Consider the following 15,556-nt stretch of genomic DNA (forward strand, 5'->3'; position numbering starts at 1 on the left):
GGCTTTCTCTAGTTGTGGCGAGCAGGGGCTCCTCCTCCTTGCGGTGCATGGGCTCTAGGTACACAGGCCTAGTTGCTCCGCGGCATGCAGGATCTTCCCGGACCAGGGCTCGAACCTGTGTCTCCTGCACTGGCAGGTGGATTATTAACCACTGTGCCACCAGGGAAGCCCCTGCAGCGGGTTTGGACAGAGCTCGATATCCACACACACATTCAAAGCCCTGTGGTGCAAGTTGAGGCTTGAGCGGGGAGAAGAAAGGGTGCAGGACAAAGGCCAATTCTCCCCCCGCTGCTCTGTTCTGGCATGGGGAACTCTGGGGAGCCTGAGAATTCAACTTTTGAACCTGGACTTGCAGGTATTACAAAGGTATTTATCAAGGAAGGAGGTTAGGGTCTGTTTTATTCGAAAGCTTATAGCTTGACATATAACTTTGAAATATGTAGACTTACTGCATGTGAGCCCACGGTTGTATTTCTGCCCCATAGCCAGCAGATGTCAGTAGTGGGCTGTGCTCTCTGCCCTCTGGAGGCAGTGCCACAACGATCTATCAATACATCCATCTGTCTGGTCTCCAGCACATTAAATAGCCCTTCCCTTGTGTGAGATCCCTCCTTAGGGAGGGACTGAAGGGAGCATCAATGATGCAGTGGAGGGAATTCCCTAGGAGTCCAGTAGTTAGGACTCTGAACTTCCACTGCCAAGGGCCCAGGGTTCGATCCCTGATCAGGGAACTAGGATCCCGCAAGCCACATGGCCCCCCGCCCCCTCCCAAAAAAAAGGTGTAGTGGAGGAGGGGGATGGGGACAGGAGCTGACGGCTCTCACAAGCACTGATAGGTGGTGTGGGGCAATGGTTAAGAGGCAGGCTCTAGAGCCAGACTGCAGGGCGTCAAATCTAGCTGTGTGGCCTTAGGCAAGTTCCTTGAACTCTCTGAGCCCCATGTTAAAAAATGGGGTGTGATGGGAATTCCCTGGCCGCCCAGTGGTTAGAACTCCGTGCTTCCACTGCAGGGGGCATGGGTTTGATCCCTGGTTGGGGAACTAAGATCCCACAAGCTGCACAGCCAAAAAAAAAAAATGGGGTGTGACGATGGTAGCTATCTTATGTCCTTAATGGAGTGGTTGTGAGGATTAAAGGGGATAATATATGCAGAACAAATGCCTTGCACATTAAAAATCCAGTAAATGATCATTATTTGATCACTGCTCTGGTGCTATCAAAGAAATGGAAAAAACAAAAACAAAAAACGCTGAACAATGGCTGAAATGGCAAAAAGCATATCAAATGATCAACAGGGAAGCCTAACAGAAGAAATGAAGTTCTCCTTCTCACCTCCTTTGGTGGAGGGGAAGGGGGAAGTGAGGCCAGCAAGAATCCAGGGAATGTGGAGTTTCAAACCGGAGCCCTTTGGGCACCTTTGGAGTTGAGGACTGAGCATCTTCCTGAATGCTCTCAGGGGAAGCAGGTGCCTAGTGCTAATTTCCACCATGGCAGGTATAGAGGGCAAGTGGAGTCTTTGGGTGGCAGCTTCCTCTTCAAGCTGAGCAAGGCAAATGGAGAGTGGAATTGCCAGCAACTCAAGAAAGCACAGGAAATTACCAAATTCCCCTGAGTTTGTGAACTGTCCCATGATCACCCTAGAATTTCCACTTAAAAAAAAAAATCCCTGGGCTTCCCTGGTGGCGCAGTGGTTAAGAATCTGCCTACCAATGCAGGGGGCACGGGTTCAAGCCCTGGTCTGGGAAGACCCCACATGCCGCGGAGCAACTAAGCCCGTGCGCCACAACTACTGAGCCTGCGCTCTAGAGCCCGCCAGCCACAACTACTGAGCCTGCATGCCTAGAGCCTGTGCTCCGCAACAAGAGAAGCCACTGCAATGAGAAGCCCGCGCACCGCAACGAAGAGTAGCCCCCGCTCACCGCAACTAGAGAAAGCCCGCACGCAGCAACAAAGACCCAACACTGCCAAAAATAAATAAAATAAATAAATTAAAAATAAATAAAGAACTAAAAAAACATTAAAAAAAAAATCCCTGCATTCTTTCACCAAAAGTTCACTGAGTGAATTTTATATCTGGTACTGTGTGGTTGGTGTGTGTGTGTTCTGAAGACAGAGCCTGGGTCAGAATCCCAGCTCTGCCACTTCCCAACGGTGTGATTCCCCCCTCGGTGGGCCTCTTGGGCCTCAGTGTCCTCATCTAATGCTGCGACCTTCATCATATGGTTGTGGTGAGGTTTAAAGGGCTTCCTGTAGGCAAAGCACTTAGTAAGGTGTCTGGAGTGCCGTAAACATCAATAAATGTTAACGATGTTGGGACTTCCCTGGTGGCACAGTGGTTAAGAATCCGCCTGCCAATGCAGGGGACATGGGTTCGAGCCCTGGTCCGGGAAGATCCCACATGCCACAGAGCAACTAAGCCCATGCGCCACAGCTACTGAGCCTGAGCTCTAGAGCCCGTGAGCCACAACTACTGAACCTGCATGTCACAGCTACTGAAGCCTGTGTGCCTAGAGCCCGTGCTCCGCAACAAGAGAAGCCACTGCAATGAGAAGCCCACGCACCGCAACGAAGAGTAGCAACTAGAGAAAGCCCGCGCACAGCAACACAGACCCAATGACCCAACGCAGCCGAAAATAAATAAATAAATTTTAAAATGATGTTAATTAACATCATTAATGTTAATGAATGAATGACATTGATAGCCTGCTCAGTGCTAATACCCCAAAAGGGCAGAAAGTTAGCACAAATCCTTCTACACAAAGAGTTCTTCCTCTTTTTTGGATTTCCTTCTCATTTGGGTCACCACAGAGTACTGAGTTCCTGTGCTATACGATAGGTTCTCATTAGTTATCTATTTTATATATAGTATCAATAGTGTATATATATGTCAATCCCAATCTCCCAGTTCATCCCACCACCCCCCTTTCCCCCTCGGTATCCATACGTTTGTTCTCTACATCTGTGTCTCTATTTCTGCTTTGTAAATAAGATTGTCTATGCCAGTTTTTTCAGATTCCACATATATGCGTTAATATATGATATTTGTTTTTCTCTTTCTGACTTACTTCACTCTGTATATGACAGTCTCTAGGTCCATCCATGCCTCTACAAATGACCCAATTTCGTTCCTTTTTATGGCTGAGTAATGTTCTATTGTATACATGTACCACATCTTCTTTATCCATTCCTCTGTTGATGGACATTTAGGTTGCTTCCACGTCCTGGCTGCTGTAAACAGTGATGCAATGAACATTGGGGTGCATGTGTCTTTTTGAATTATGGTTTTCTCTGGGTATATGCCCAGTAGTGGGATTGTAGGTATAGCTGATTCACTTTGCTGTACAGTATAAACTAACACAATATTGTGAAGCAACTATACTCCAATAAAGAAAAAAGATATGAAAAAAAACAGAACAAAAGAATTCTTCCTTCCAGCTTCCATGATCTGACCACTGGCCTCTCCTACAGCGTGGTGCTTGGTTCTTCTCAGAAACCCATGCACTCTGGAGAAGGAAATCAATATGCCATTATTTAAGCTCAAATTCACTCAAGCTAAGAAGTTTATTAGAACATATGGGTATTTCTTGGACATAAATCAAGATAAATTCTTTAGGCAAATCTGAACTAGGTTCAAGGAGAGGAGGCCATACAAGCTTCATGTAAAGACTGGGAGTCTCTGGGAAAGATGAAAATTGACTATTATATAAAATTATCCTCAGAGGCTCAGTCTTCAGTTGAGTACCAGATAAGGTTGGCTTCTGTCTAGAAACTAGGCATTTAAAAAAATACTAAAATCATTTTTGCCAGAACCCTTGGGGAGTCCCCATCCCTGCTCCTCCTCCTCTTGCTGTGGGCATGTAGCTGCATTTACTAAGCTGGACGCTCCTAAGATGTGATACAAATCACTAACCCAAGGACAACTTAGATTTCTTAAACTGGACAACAGGCATGTTACACAGGTTTGCAAAAATTCCAGGGAACCACTCTGGTCCTCTGAAAAAGGAAACGTACTTTTGCCTAAAATGTGTTCCAGTCTGTTGGCAGGGTACAAATGCAGAATAATGCTAAAATTACCTTTCAAAATGCTTACGGGGGGTGGGATGAATTGGGAGATTGGGACTGACATACATACACTACTATGCATAAAACAGATAACTAATGAGAACCTACTGTATAGCACAGGGAACTCTACTCAATGCTCTGTGGTAACCTAAATGGGAAGGAAATCTAAAAAAGAGTGGATATATGTGTACGTATGACCGATTCACTTTGCTGTACAGTAGAAACTAACAGAACATTGTAAAGCAACTATACTCCAATAAAAATTAATTAAAAAAAAAAAGATTAAATAAGTAGCACTTGAAATAAGGCGGAGCTGGCCCTTCCCTAACCAGTGACCTCAGCATGCCCTCCGTAGGGGCGAGCAGAAGAGACTTTTTTTTTACAGGAAGGCCAAAGAAAGCTGAAAGTATCTGCCACAAAGGGACTTTTAGGTCCTGTAACACATGCTGAAGGAGCCCTGTTACTCAGAAGAAAGAAGCCACTTTAGTTCAGGGTGTTTCAACCTTGGCACTGCTGACATTGGGGCTGGGTTATTCCTTGTGGGGCGGGGGGGGCGGGCTGTTTGTTAGCCTCTACTCACTAGATGCCAGTAGCACAGCCACTCCCACGTTGTTGTGACAACCAAACATGTCTTCAGACCTTGCCAAGTGTCCCCCGTGTTCCCTGGGGGCAGAACTGAAAACCACTGGTTGGCAGCAGGTTGAAAACCACTGCTCTAGATAAAACTCAGGCACTATCTGCTCTGAAGAGATAAAGACTCTTCAGAAAACTTTTCCAAAAGAAAGTGCTGTCCCTTTGTTCTTCCCTGGAAGCACCTGAAATGTGGCACCAGAGAGAGATGTTTTATACCAGTGAATTAATAAAGACGACCATGTATTAGTCAATTTCACCAGTGGATTTTTTTTTTTTTTTTTTTCCTGGCCGTGCCGCGTGGCACGTGGGATCTTAGTTCCCCAACCAGGGATCGAACGCGTGCCCCCTGCAGTGGAAGCGCGGAGTCCTAAACACTGGACCGCCAGGGAATTCCCAGCAGTGGAATATTTTAAATATAATCATGATTTACAACTTTACATATTTCAGAAGGAATGGATTCTGCGCTTGGAGGCAGGAAAGGCAAGGTTAGAGCTCACTGTCTTCCTAGGCCAGCTCCCTGTGTGAACCTCAGAATCGTCTCCCGCTCAATGCCCACTTGGCTTACCTGTGAGTCTTCCTCTGCAATCTTGCCCTCAGTGCCAGCAGGAGGAGATGTCTGTCTTTCTTGGGAACTAACCCACTGGTCAAACTAATTAATGAGATAAATAAGAATCTTCTCATGACCTCATAACTGGATATTCTTCCCTTTCACAGGGGGGAGGAAAGTGAATGAAGGGAATTTTACTTAAAAAAATTTAAACCCACAATTAATATTCTCCCATTAATAATTATAATAGTTAAACATAAAGGCCAAATTTTACCACCAATACCTGCCACAAGAACAAACTAACCCAAAACTTGATATACATTATCAAGTTTGATATACATAATGGCTTGATATACATTAATTACTACATTAAAAGCAGCTTTACTTTTTAAAACTTTATTGATTTACCACCTGATTAAAGCATGGGATATTTATTTTAACAGTATTATACATAATATTTTTACATAGAAAACTTTACATAGCATTTCATATTATATAATTCTGCTTATTCTTTCAAAAATGTATACATCCACTGGGCAAGGAATGCTTTTCATTAAATTACCAATATTAAATGCACTTAATCATCGTGTATAGATTAAACGAAAGTAGCTATTAACTAACTTTTAGGCATTTTTAAGGAGGTAAAACATACATTTGCACATAAAGAAATATTTGATGCAAATATGCAGATAAATTTTTTTAAAAATTAGAACACTGAGAAAAACTACACTTTTGATGAGTGTCTTTTTTTGAGAGCAAGGATTTCCATATATAGTCATTCTTTTAAATACTCGGCTTTGGTTTCTTTGTTTCCCAAACTACAAAGCTGCCGATAGCAAAACTCCAAGATTTCACATGAGTTCAAGCTATGTCTACTTTAACACAAATACTAAAACAGAATTCAGAAAATGCAGTATTAAGGATCCAGCTTCTATTTAAACCAATACCCATTTGCATCATAACAACAAACGTCTGAATGAGATGGCCATACTTGCATTTGTCAGCAGGTTCCTTCAATAACTATAAAGACTACTAAATGTATAGCCATAATCACAAAAGAATGACGAGAAAGTTTAGGGTTTTTTTTTTTTTTTTTTTTTTTTTTGCATTTTGTACAAAAGTCACCTCTCAGAGGAAACTGTTGTTTCCAGATATTATTATACAATTCCCATTAGGTATGTTCTTTGCTTGTACGTGAGGAGTAACAGGGAAAAGGTGTATTTGACTCTAAAGATGCATACTAGAAATAAAATTTCCCATCCACCGTTTGTTGTTAAGATGCCAAAGCTGGTGATCTCCCTAAAGGACAATGAAGAAAAACAAAACTGCTCAAAGCAGCAGTCCTGTAACAAACAAAAACTTCTCCAGAGACTCAGCACAAAAAATCAACACTTAAAGCATGCTGAGAAAGAAATAAGGCCTTGGAAATGTGTCGCTCTTCTCCATAACCCTGTGAATGAATGGCCACTGGCCCGGTGCTGCAGGGTCACACACCCCCCTTTCACTGGTGTGTGAGTGGCACAAGCCACGTTCACCGTGCGCTAGAACAGATCCGTCACAAAAGAGAACCTGGGCTGAGTGGCTTTACCATTGGGAGTGAGGGATCTCCTCTGGACGTCACGGTCCACCGACAAGAAGAGTCACCCTAAATGGTTTTACATCCAGTTTCTAAAAGGTCCACGCTGGTACAATTCAAATGCCTTATTCAGAATATCGAATCTTTTAAAAAACACAGCTGAAAAGAAATTCAAACCTGAATGTTTCGGCAAGTGACAAAACGCACTTACACATTTCCTACTCTGCGAGAGGGGGCAAAAATGAAAGAGAAGGCAGGAACACGTGGGCGAAGTCTTGCAGTCACATTCAGTGAAGAAAATGTCACATGAGAACCTCAGAAGGAAAGGAAGAATCTCCACCTAGGGACTCAGCTGGACAGAAAATGTAAGTATGAACAAACCCGCATGCTCCCCATTTATACCTTTAGTGCAAATGTTAATGGAGACGGCTGACTGGCGGAGGCTGTGACCACCACAGTACCAGCGAGGACGTCTCAGCATGTGGGGTCCATGCTGCAGCGTAAAGACGGAACGGATTCCAGGACCAGGACGTCAGACGTGCTGACATTTTCCATTCACGGTAAAATATTTAGCAGGTCCTTTCCTGCTAAATTCCGTAGCCCCTCTTCTCTCATGTATGTAAATAACGTAAAAACCTAAACCTGCTCTTTTTTTTCTTTGGTAGAGAAATTAAAACACTTTTGAGGAAAGAAGAAAGTAGACAGAGTACTGCTGGCCAAAACCACACATTGCTCAAGGCTGTTAGAACACAAAAAATGTAAGAAATCAGTCTCTTAGTAAACAAAAGCACCAGAAATCCTTCTCTATAAAGAAAAACTATCCAATTGTTTAGATAGGTTCCCAACTTACTAACTTCTAAGGCACCAGAGTTGACAGCAACACAACCCAATTTACAGGACTACAGGGCGCAGGGAGCAGTCTCCATGTCTTAATAACCCTGCGACGCTTCTAACGCCGAGTGCTGCTCTCGGTGAGCAGGGGACGAGAGGGCAGAGATGAAGCCTGTGTTCTTTCTCACTGACTCAGAGTAAAATTCAGCTCCCACGTCTACTGCTTGCAGGCCTCGGGCTGTATTCCTAGACCGCCGGCTTCCACACAAGCTGCACCAGAATTCAGTTCTACTGCAGCTGAGACTATTGCACCGTCATTCACGCGATAGGGACCCCAGAATGTAACCCTTCCAAAGAACTCAGCTCCTTGGTTCAAATTAACGGAAGCACTGAACGCAGGCCACCTCCTGCCAAGGTCACGGTCAGCTGTGCTGGCCCACAACAGCACAGGTCTGCTCGGGTTCAACCCATGACACGTGGCTGGGGGAGGCTCACAGGAGCCACCCTTCTCACGCAGAGCCCCCAGCCCCTCTCTCTGGAGGGACCTTGCGTGGGGACGGTGCCCAAGCAGGGACACTAACCGCTGGCACACTCACTATCCCGAGGTACAAAGAAAAGGGCTACTCAGATATGAATTAATTCTCTTAAATTACTACTTCACTTTTGTTACTGCTTCATAGATTAGATGGACAATGTATTCTGGAAATTTTAATACTCCTCCACAAATACTTACTTCAATGAAGACTAATCATCTTCATTCAATTGTTGACTTTTTCCTATAGACTTTTTCTCCCCCAGTTACTAAAACAGGGAGAGCCAGGAGGCACTACATTTGTTTTTTAAACCTTGCAAGCTCTTAATTCTAACTTAATTACTAAACTCTGCCTTCAATCAAATCCTCAGTAATATCTTTTTTGTCAAATGCTTTAAAAATCACCCAGACGTTAACAAACGAAACAGAAAAAAAAGCCCCCAAAAAACCCCAACCCTTTTCCCCCTACCTTTCCCCAAACTAATGTAACTACAGCTGACTCACAACTGACAAAAACACTCAAACTTCTCTAGCACACTCAAACAACAAAAGATCCCAGCATATTTTAGGTGGCACTTAGCCGTTACAAGAAATTTTATTAACATACTCTCTAATAATCACGAACCTATACAGCTATGTTCAGTATCATCAAGGAGAGCGACTTCCTCTGACAGAACATCTACAGCCAATCGTGGGACTTTGCTTGAGAATGACGGCAAGTGCAATGACAGATGTGACAGGCAGTTCAATCGGTAAAGTGGAATGACAGAGATGAGACTGACTCCCCACCTACTGTGTTAACTGGGTGCGCAACAGTTTAGGGAAATAGCACAACGCCTCAGTCGGGGACTGACGGAACCGTCTTTATCCAGGCCATTCTGAGCTCCAGGATGCCGACTTTCTACGGTCTGACCCTTCCCGAGATGTGCCAGGCAGAGGCGGCCTGGTGACAGGGCTGCAGAGCTGCAGCAGTGGCCCGGAGGGGCCAGGGCTACCATATTGGTGACGGGGTCCCTGGTACCTGGGATGGCTCTTCTGGAATCCATATCTTATACACAACACCTATCCTTAGGAAGAACTTCCGCAGAACTGCTCGGAGCTCAGGAATCAGGTCAAACTGCATAATTTCACACAAGTAGGGGTAGTACATCGCAGCATGTGCTTTAAACTTGAGGTGGGAGAAACAGAGAGAGAGAAAATTAGACATGGAACTATTTTTTGGCACTAGTTTTTCAAAAGTATTCATCTCACCCTGGAACTTCTTGCAAATGATATTGGTGTTTTTCCTGGCTACCATAAAGTAGGTGCAAAAAATTTGCAAATTAAAACTTCTTTTAATTATATTTAACTCCTAACACAAACTATTTGGGGACAGCCTTGCTACCAAAGTCAACTTTCATTTTAGTAAATCAAGTTTCCAATTCTAAACCAGTGTTTCACAATCTCAACCCTCTCTTCCAACAAAGCCACACTGAAAATCACGATAGCTGTTTAACAGCAAACTGCCTGGCTTCAACTTCAGCCTTTCTCCGCTGGGGCTCTTTGAGAGAAAAAGCCCCAATAACCCCGGGCACCCATTGTTCATAATTAATTAACTTCTCTCCGATGCATCTAGAATGGTGCTAGTTATGTAACCATCCTTGGAGGAATGAGGAAAGTAGTTACTTCAAAGTCTCAATGAAAAGCCAACCCAAATCCCAGTGGAGACATTACTTGTTTATACCTTTTCATCATTTATTTTGAGGGTTTTTGTTAGAAGTAACAACAGGAGACTTGTCCAGGCCTCCCGATGGCTTTCAGAGTTCACCGTGATGAAATAGGCCAGCGCGTCGCTGCACACACTAGAAGAATCAGAGGGGGGGTGGGGGGGGCGCATGTCAAATAAAAGAGGAACATCTCACTTTCCACTGGAGTGAAGAACTCTTTATTCTTTTATTATTCATTTATTTTTAAAAAATCTTTTGGCTGCGCTGTGCAGCGTGTGGGATCTTAGTTCCCCAACCAGGGACTGAACCCACGGCCCCTGCGCTGGAAGCATGGAGTCTTAACCACTGGACCGTCAGGGAAGTCCCAAGAACTCTTTATTCTTGCAATGAGTATTTAATGAACACCTGCTCTGGCTGTGCCATCTTGAACGAATCCCTGAGCCTCAGTTTGCTCAGCTGTAAAATGGGAATAAATAACTGTACCAAACTCAAGGGGCTGCTGTGAAGATGAAATGAAGCAGGTACATTAAACGTTAGCCCAGCGCAGGCCTGGCACGTGGCTGGGGCTCAATCAGGGTTTGCAGCACAATCAGCACGAGAGCCTGTTACTCACAGTTAACCATGAACTGCCTTTCTTTTCCCACATCGCACACAACGGCTATTTTTAAAACATGTTGTGCTAAAAACATTTATGTATCTCCTTTAGAGAAACTTTATGAGACTATGTCGGTAGTTCTCTTTTGGGCCTGATGTAAATTGAAATGAGCTGCTGATGTCCTCTTTAATTAATGCATTTCTCAGCTTATGATGTCATATATTGTCCCTGCAAGACGACTGAAAAGTGCAAAAAATTATAGAAGAGAAAAAAATTCCCATAATTCCGTCATCCTAAGAGACACATAACAATATTCTGGAATAGGAAATATTCCAGTTTTTTTGTCTGTGATTTTTAAAAAACATTACTGAAAAATCACAAGTATATATGGTTTTACATCCTGCTTTTTTGTGGTGAAACTTGTATTATGAGCATGTTCCCACATCAAGGAAAATTATTTTTAAAAAACTTCATTTTAAAAAAATTTTTATTTTTTTTGGGCCACGCCGTGCGGCCTGTGGGATCTCAATTCCCTGACCAGGGATTGAACCCCGGGCCACGGCAGTGAAAGCCCGGAATCCTAACCACTAGGCCACCAGGGAACTCCCCAAAACTTCATTTTTAAAGGCTGCATAATATTCTTTCATAGGATGTACCACAATGTAGTTATCCATTCCACAGTCGAGCTGCTTTAAGTTTTTTCTCTTTATAAGTAAGTCTGCAATGAATGTTCTGTGTGGGAATCCTGATTCCCTAACAGTGGATTACTGAGTCAAAGAAAGAGATTGAATACTTTAAGGCTCTTGATATATATATAATGCTCCCTGATTTCCAGAAATCGGAGAGTGAGTGTCTTTATCTCGTGTTTGCCAGCACTGCATGTTAATGTTTTCAAATCTTAAAGGAGCGAAAGGAGGCTTAGACACAGCATCTTGCTCACAGTTGCCCAAGAAACTGGGTGGCAAAGATCTGGTTCTTTGCAGGGGGCTCTCTCAATGCCATCCACTGCCGGCCCACTGCTGCATTTCCACACAAAGTAAGTACATCCTGGTACCCACACGATTCTAATATGTTCCTCTTGGGAAGAAGGAATGGTGGGATGTTAGAGCTGACAGTGCTCTAAAGAGGACGCAGTCAGGACTTCAATCCAGGCTGGATGACTCTGAGCTCAGGGCACTTTTCCCTGCCTATGTTTCTGTGCTTTAAGCAATGTTGAATGGAAGAAATGAGGCCCTGCCCTCCTCAGGGCATTAAGAAAAGTGAAATAGAAGAACCAGATAGGATGAAAAAACAAAAAGGAAAACAGTTGGTGAGGGTGTCAGCATATAGGTATTTTTCTCCTACTCTTTTCAAATCATAGTATTGTTATGAAGCATCTGTGTATTACAGGTAAGAAATTTAATCAGAAATCATTCTTCTTACGTTAAAAGTCGCTGCTGTATTTCTTCCCAGGAGTCCCTGCGGTTCTCATCGACATACATTCGAAACAGGATCCTCAAACAACAGGCCAGGCTGCTGGTTTCTTGTTTTAGAAGGTTGGGTTTAGACTTGCCCTTAAAACCTAGAGATCAGAAATAGTCATATAAATAGTGCACACTTCCAGGGTAATGCTGAGAAATCACGTGGGAAACTAACTGAGTTACTTTAGGAAATACTCAAAGATCTCACATTTTTAATACGGCTCAATTGTGATACCAGACAAGACAGCCCTGACATCTCATCCTCCCTACAAGGTACACTTTGTTCCTCAACACCCTGAGCTGTTCTCCATTCAGACTCTGCTCACTGGCTGGTGAAGCCATTCATTTCATCTTCTCAAGCGTAACAGCGCTTAAGAATTCTAGCATGTCTCTGACTTGCTAGATTTTTTTCACAAACCACGTATAAGGACACTTTTTTTCTGGTTTTTTTTTGAGAACCAACATGATAATTATTTTATTTTTCTAGCCTTCCAAATTAGACCCTCCATTAGAGCATTTTATCATTTGAAAATAAGGACCACTGCCCTAGATGAAAACTTCACAGCAGTTCCTGAAATAGCTCCTCAGTGCGTCTCTGTCATCCCTTCTCCCTCTGCCAATCCATCCCACACACACCTGCCAGAACAATCTTCCATAAGTATCCTTTACTTTGTATCTCATCCCTGAAGAACACGTTTTCTTAAACAAAGCAATACCAATCAGCCACAGAGATGTGTAAACCACTCTTATAAGCAAAATCTTTTTTTTTTTTTTTTGGCCGCGCCACGTAGCATGTGGGATCTTAGTTCCCCGACCAGGGATCAAACCTGTGCCCCCTGCAGTAGAAGTGCAGAGTCCTAACCACTGGACCACCAGGGAAGTCCCTAAGCAAAATCTTATTACAGGCAAAGACATAAAATACCTAGATAGTTTAAAGCTATAGAGAAAAATGACATTTTAAAATTATGGATTAAAATAGGCATTTTGGTGGAAAATTCAAGTAATGGTAACAGTACAAGAATTATTAAAGTATCACTTTTGTACACAGTTCATAAAATGAGACTCCTACCATCACCCCTGCACATATATGTGTGTCTACACGCACACACATATCACTCACTTCTGGGACTTATATATTTATTTGTACACGTGGGAGAGAAAACCCCTAAAAGCCTCAAAAAAATGTACGAATGCTTTTGTTGCTCCTAGATGACCACACTTTTTATATCATCATACTTAACTTTACATTTATTTATTTATTTAGGCTGTGCTACGTCTTAGTTGAGGCATGTGGAATCTTTTAGTTGTGGCATGCGGGCTTCTTAGTTGTGGCATGCAGACTCTTAGTTGCAGCATGCATGCGGGATCTAGTTCCCCAACCAGGGATCGAACCCGGGCCCCCTGCATTGGGAGTGTGGAGTCTTAGCCACTGGACCACCAGGGAAGTCCCTAACTGTACAATCTTAACCTAATGTAAAATTTCTTGCCCTTGCTAGATCAATTAAACTCTACCAATTCATTTTTCCATCAAATACTTACTGAGAGTCTCCCATGTGCCAGACAATATTCCTGGTACTAGGATGAAATTTCCCTTCTCTCTCCCTCAAGCATGAAATATCTGGTAAGTTATTCCAGCTGTGTGTACCATGCCAGGAATTTTCCAAAGGCTTTAATGTTTTAGGATGGTGACCAGTGTGACCACCTGTTGCATCTGCTGTGCTTCCTCCCTTACCTGCTCGCCACAGGACAGTCCGTTGCTCGTAATTGGAGTTGAAGGCCTTTGAGAATGAATGGGACTCCTGCAAGCAGTCTAAGAGCTTGAAGAGGTGCTGGGAAGACATGCACTTATACATGCCCTGGTCCTCTGTCTCTATATGGATATCTGCATCCAGCGTGTCTTGCTAGAGAGGGGAGGATAAGAGAGCTAAGTAAAGAAGATGGAATGGTTTTGGACACTGTGGTATCAGACAGAGATCATCATAACTCTCCAGAAGTCCTCCTCCCTATAAGGTACACTTCATTCCTCAGTACCCTGAAATGTTTTCCATTTAGACTCTGCTCATTGGCTGGTGAAAGAATATGCTGAGCTCTTGCATGATGGCAGGCTTTGCTGGCCAGAGTTTCAGTTTTGTCAGTACTGCCTTCATTGCATGAACAGGAGTGTGTACTTCTCCAATTATTTCACTACAGGATTGCACTGTCCTCTTTTTATTTTATAAAGAAATTGGAAAATGAGAAAATCAAACTGTAGTGCATGTGATAGAAGGTGTGAGTCTCAAAACATACTCACTGAAAAGAAAGAAATTGTTAAGCAAAGCCCAAGTGGCATCTTTAGCCTCATCAGGTGATTAATGAACTTTAATAAGATTGACAACTGTGTTTTCAAATGTGAAGGGAAAAACCATAGAAATAGGTATGGAATGCTAGAAATTTTTATTGAACATGTTGCCTAAAATAATTAGGGATTATTAGACATAATTAAGGATTTTATATTTGTTGAGCCCTCTAGGAATGGACCACAACCCTCCCTAGAAGCCAGAGGTTACAAAAGGGCAGAGTTTGCAATACTCCCCAAATTGATCTATAAATTCAATGTAATCCTTATCAAAATTCCAACTGACATCTTTGCAGGAATTGACAAGCTGATCCTAAAATTCATATGGAGATGTAAATGACATGGAATAGCCAAAATAGTCTCGAAAAAAGAAGCACAAAGTTGGAAGACTCATACTTCCCTATTTCAAAACTTACTAAAAAACTACAGTAATCAAGACAGTGTGGTACTGGCATAAAGATAGACATATAGATCAATGGAACAGAACTGAGAATCCAGAAATAAATCCTCATATTTACGGTCAAGAGATTTCCAACATGGCTATCAGAACAATTCAATGGGGAAAAAATAGTCTTTACATCAAATGGTGCTGGGATAATTAAACATCTACATGCAAAAGAATGAAGGCAGACCCCCTATCTCCCATCATATACAATAATAAACTCAAAAATGGATCAAAGACCTAAATGTAAGAGCTAAAATTATGAAACTCTTAAAAGAAAATGTAGGCCTAAATCTTTGTGACCTTGAATTAGGCAATGCTTTCTTAGAAATAACTTTAAAAGTACAAGTAACTAAAGAAAAAATAGTAACTTGGACTTCATCAAAATTAAAAACTTTTGTGCTTCAAAGGACACCATCAAGAAATTGAAAAGACAATGTACAAAATGGGAGAAAACAGGTGCAAATCATACATCTATCTGATAAGAGACTAATAACTAGGATATATAAAAACTCTTACAATTCAATGATAAAAAGATAAATAACCCAACTTAAAACTGGGCAAAGGATTTGAATAGACATTTCTCCAAAGATACACAAATGGCCAACAAGCACAAAAGATGCTCTACATCATTAGTTATTAGGGAAATGGAAATCAAAACCACAAAGAGATACTACTTCACACACACTGGGATGGTTATAATAATGAAAAAAAAAAAAAGACAGTAACAACCATTGGTGAGGATGTGAAGAAACTGGAACCTTCATACATTGCTGGTGGGAACGTAAAATAGTCTAGCTGCTTTGGAAAACAGTCTGGCAATTCCTCAAAAAGGTA

General features: G+C 42.5%; 1 protein-coding gene and 1 non-coding gene across 2 annotated transcripts in view; both read right to left on the reverse strand.

Moving 5' to 3' along the window:
* Positions 1–6,340: 6,340 nt before the first annotated feature.
* Positions 6,341–15,556, reverse strand: part of ARFGEF2 (ADP ribosylation factor guanine nucleotide exchange factor 2) — a 100,879-nt gene continuing 91,663 nt past the window's right edge. Inside the window, exons 36-39 of the mRNA XM_061209714.1 lie at positions 13,675–13,843; positions 11,905–12,043; positions 9,905–10,022; positions 6,341–9,349 (exon numbers count right to left, since the gene is read on the reverse strand). Of these exons, the coding sequence (XP_061065697.1) occupies positions 9,173–9,349; positions 9,905–10,022; positions 11,905–12,043; positions 13,675–13,843 (603 nt within the window). The 3' untranslated portion in view covers positions 6,341–9,172. The remainder of the gene's footprint in view (positions 9,350–9,904; positions 10,023–11,904; positions 12,044–13,674; positions 13,844–15,556) is intronic.
* On the reverse strand, positions 12,749–12,821 carry TRNAR-UCU (transfer RNA arginine (anticodon UCU)). The gene has a single exon. It is a non-coding gene; the product is annotated as a tRNA-Arg (tRNA).

Source organism: Eubalaena glacialis, chromosome 13, assembly GCF_028564815.1.
Source record: "Eubalaena glacialis isolate mEubGla1 chromosome 13, mEubGla1.1.hap2.+ XY, whole genome shotgun sequence".
Classification (NCBI taxonomy): domain Eukaryota; kingdom Metazoa; phylum Chordata; class Mammalia; order Artiodactyla; family Balaenidae; genus Eubalaena; species Eubalaena glacialis.